The 2,500-nt window shown below is 31.2% G+C and overlaps 1 protein-coding gene across 11 annotated transcripts in view; it reads left to right on the top strand.

Annotated features, from left to right (window-relative positions):
• LOC124428836 (lachesin-like) overlaps positions 1–2,500 on the top strand; it is a 73,426-nt gene that overhangs the window by 59,662 nt on the left and 11,264 nt on the right. For all 11 annotated transcript variants that reach the window (XM_046973386.1, XM_046973383.1, XM_046973379.1 and 8 more), the window contains one exon: positions 550–641. In XM_046973386.1, coding sequence (XP_046829342.1) covers positions 572–641 — 70 coding nt within the window. In that variant the 5' untranslated portion in view covers positions 550–571. The remainder of the gene's footprint in view (positions 1–549; positions 642–2,500) is intronic.

Genomic DNA, 2,500 nt, shown 5'->3' with positions numbered 1-2,500 from the left:
AAGTCGTAGAGATTGAAAACAAATTTCATTATAATCCGTGGAATTTTTTTATAGTTTTTTTTTATTGTGTTCTCAATAATAGATTAACAATTTGTTATAAACAATTTCTTTTTTTTTTTTTTTAATATTTTTTTTTTAACAAATTCTTTCGAACTAAATTCATCTCGTTTCCTCAAGAAAAAATTCAAATTGCGGGTAATTTGTAAAATCACATAAATCAATAAATTGTTAATAAACAATTAATTATTTTTTTTTTTTTTTTTTTTTTTTTTTTAATCGAAGAAACAATTTTATCTACATTGTTAACAGTCACGTCTTTCATTTACATAGCAAAAAAAATTACGTTGTTGCGATTTCCTCTCTGTGATGATATTTCTTCGTATTTCAAAAAAAAAAAAAAAAAAAAAAAAAAAAAAAAAAAAAAAAAAAAAAAAAAAAAAAAAAAAAAAAAAAAGAAAAAGGAAACGAACATATTCAAGGTGATCAAAGTTATAGTCCCACCCTTTATTATTATACAAGAAAATTAACTTTGCTCATATTTTCTTACAGTTGAATCCATGCGCGTGTCAAAATGGTAGAGACGCAAAAGGCCCTGCTGTTAGTAGTATTGGCTGTCCTGGCCTATCCAAACGATATTTTCGGTAAGTTCAAGAGAAACTATTAATAATTCGATATACGTATAGATTATCGTATATAATATCCTAATCGTTAATTAATTTAAAAGTGTATAAATCCAAGTCCAAAGAAAAAAACAAAAAAAAAAGAAAAAACAAGGAATAAAAGGATAAAGAAAAGAAAAGAAGGAAAAAAGAGAGAAATAGAAAGAAACAAGGGAAGAAAAGAGAGAAGGAGAAAAACAAGGGGGAGAAAAAGAAAAGAGAAAAGAAAAGTAATTTTTCTTCTATCGAAAAAGGGGATGAGAGAGAGAGAGAGAGAGAGAGAGAGAGAGAGAGAGACGGAGGGAGGGGGCAGGGAAAGAGGGAGAGAGAGAGAGAGAAAGAGAGAGAGGGAGAATTGAAGAGGGGGGGGGGGAAGGGAGAGAGAAAAATAAAAAGAAAAATGATGAAAAGGAAGGAAAATATAATAAAGCAGCTAGAGAAAAATAAACGTCACAAGAAGACTGCGTTGAGAACTCGCTAATCTACGTATTTGTGTTCGCCTCGGTTTGAAAACACTTCTCTCTCTCTCTCTTTCTCTCTCTATCTCTCCCTCTCTCTCTCTCTCTCTCTCTCCTCAGCCCTTCCTTCAGCCCTTCCCTCATTCACCCTCTCTTTTTCGATTGCCTTTACTTGTTCTTTTTCTTTCCTCTCATTTATAAGCTTTCATCCTGCGTATGACGTAAATCGAGCTTAGCCGGAGTCAATTACCTTAATTTGTTTTACTCTCTTAAGTTTATCTTATTTTTCGGGGTAACAGTCTCGAAGATCTCACGGCTATTGTCGCTTTCACTCATAATACTTTTCAATCCTATTACTCGTGCTATATGAGGTAAATAGGTCAAGCTTGCCTCTTCCTCTCAGACGAAGTATCACGTTCTATGTCAAACTCTCTTCTCTTCTCTTTCTCTCTTTTTCTCTCTCCTTCTCTTTCTCTCTCTCCCTCTCTCTCTCTCTCTCCCTCCCTCTCTCTCTCTCTCTCTCTCTCTCTCTCTCACTCTCTTTCTCTCGTTCGTGAATTTCTTATTACGCGTCACTGTTTTCCCTGTCCTCTGAGCCCTTTAATTAAGAAAGCTCGCTTTTGATTCTTGTTTACAAGCTTTTAATTCGATTTTTTCGAGTGTCTCGCCCCGGAGAGGAAATATTTTTCGAAAAAATTTCTCGAAGAGTAGAGAGAGATAAGGAGTAATCTCGTATGCATGTACGTACGAATAAGATCTATCTTATTTGATGAATAAATTAAAATCTTTTTCAGTGAGGAGGAAAAGAAAAGAAAAGAAAAGAAAAGGAAAAAAAAAAGAAAAAAAAAAGAAAAGAAAAGGGGAATATTCTCTATCGACAATGAAGATGATTAACATTCTTTGTTGATTAAAGTCAATTATTTATTTATTCCTTTTTTCCATTTCTTTCTTTCTTTTTTCCTTTTTTCTTTTTCTTTTTTTTTCTCCTTTTTTTTTTTTTTTTTTTTTTTCTTTTGTACGGCGGCAGACCAAAAGTTCCTTAAAAGTAATTTAATAAATCGATTACTTTTTTATCTTTTTTTTTTTTTCGAAACTTTTTATAGGCAAGTTTTTTTTTGCTCTCAGAGTGTTACAGCCCAGGCACATAATTTTACGATGCAACAGTAAATAATTTTTATAATCACTCAGGAATTATTGACCCACCGTCTATAAATATACATATATATATATATATATATATAGATGGAGAGAGAGAGAGAGGAGTTTCGTGAATAATCGTACTCTTTTACTGATATTTTTTTACATAAATTGTATTTATTACTCTTTTGTTTTGTTTCTTTTTTTTTTTTATTTTTTTTTTTTTTTTTTCTATATCTCCATTCA

The sequence above is a fragment of the Vespa crabro genome, chromosome 13, assembly GCF_910589235.1.
Source record: "Vespa crabro chromosome 13, iyVesCrab1.2, whole genome shotgun sequence".
Classification (NCBI taxonomy): domain Eukaryota; kingdom Metazoa; phylum Arthropoda; class Insecta; order Hymenoptera; family Vespidae; genus Vespa; species Vespa crabro.
The sequence above is the reverse complement of the archived record's forward strand: the minus strand, read 5'-3'. Positions and strand labels throughout refer to the sequence as shown.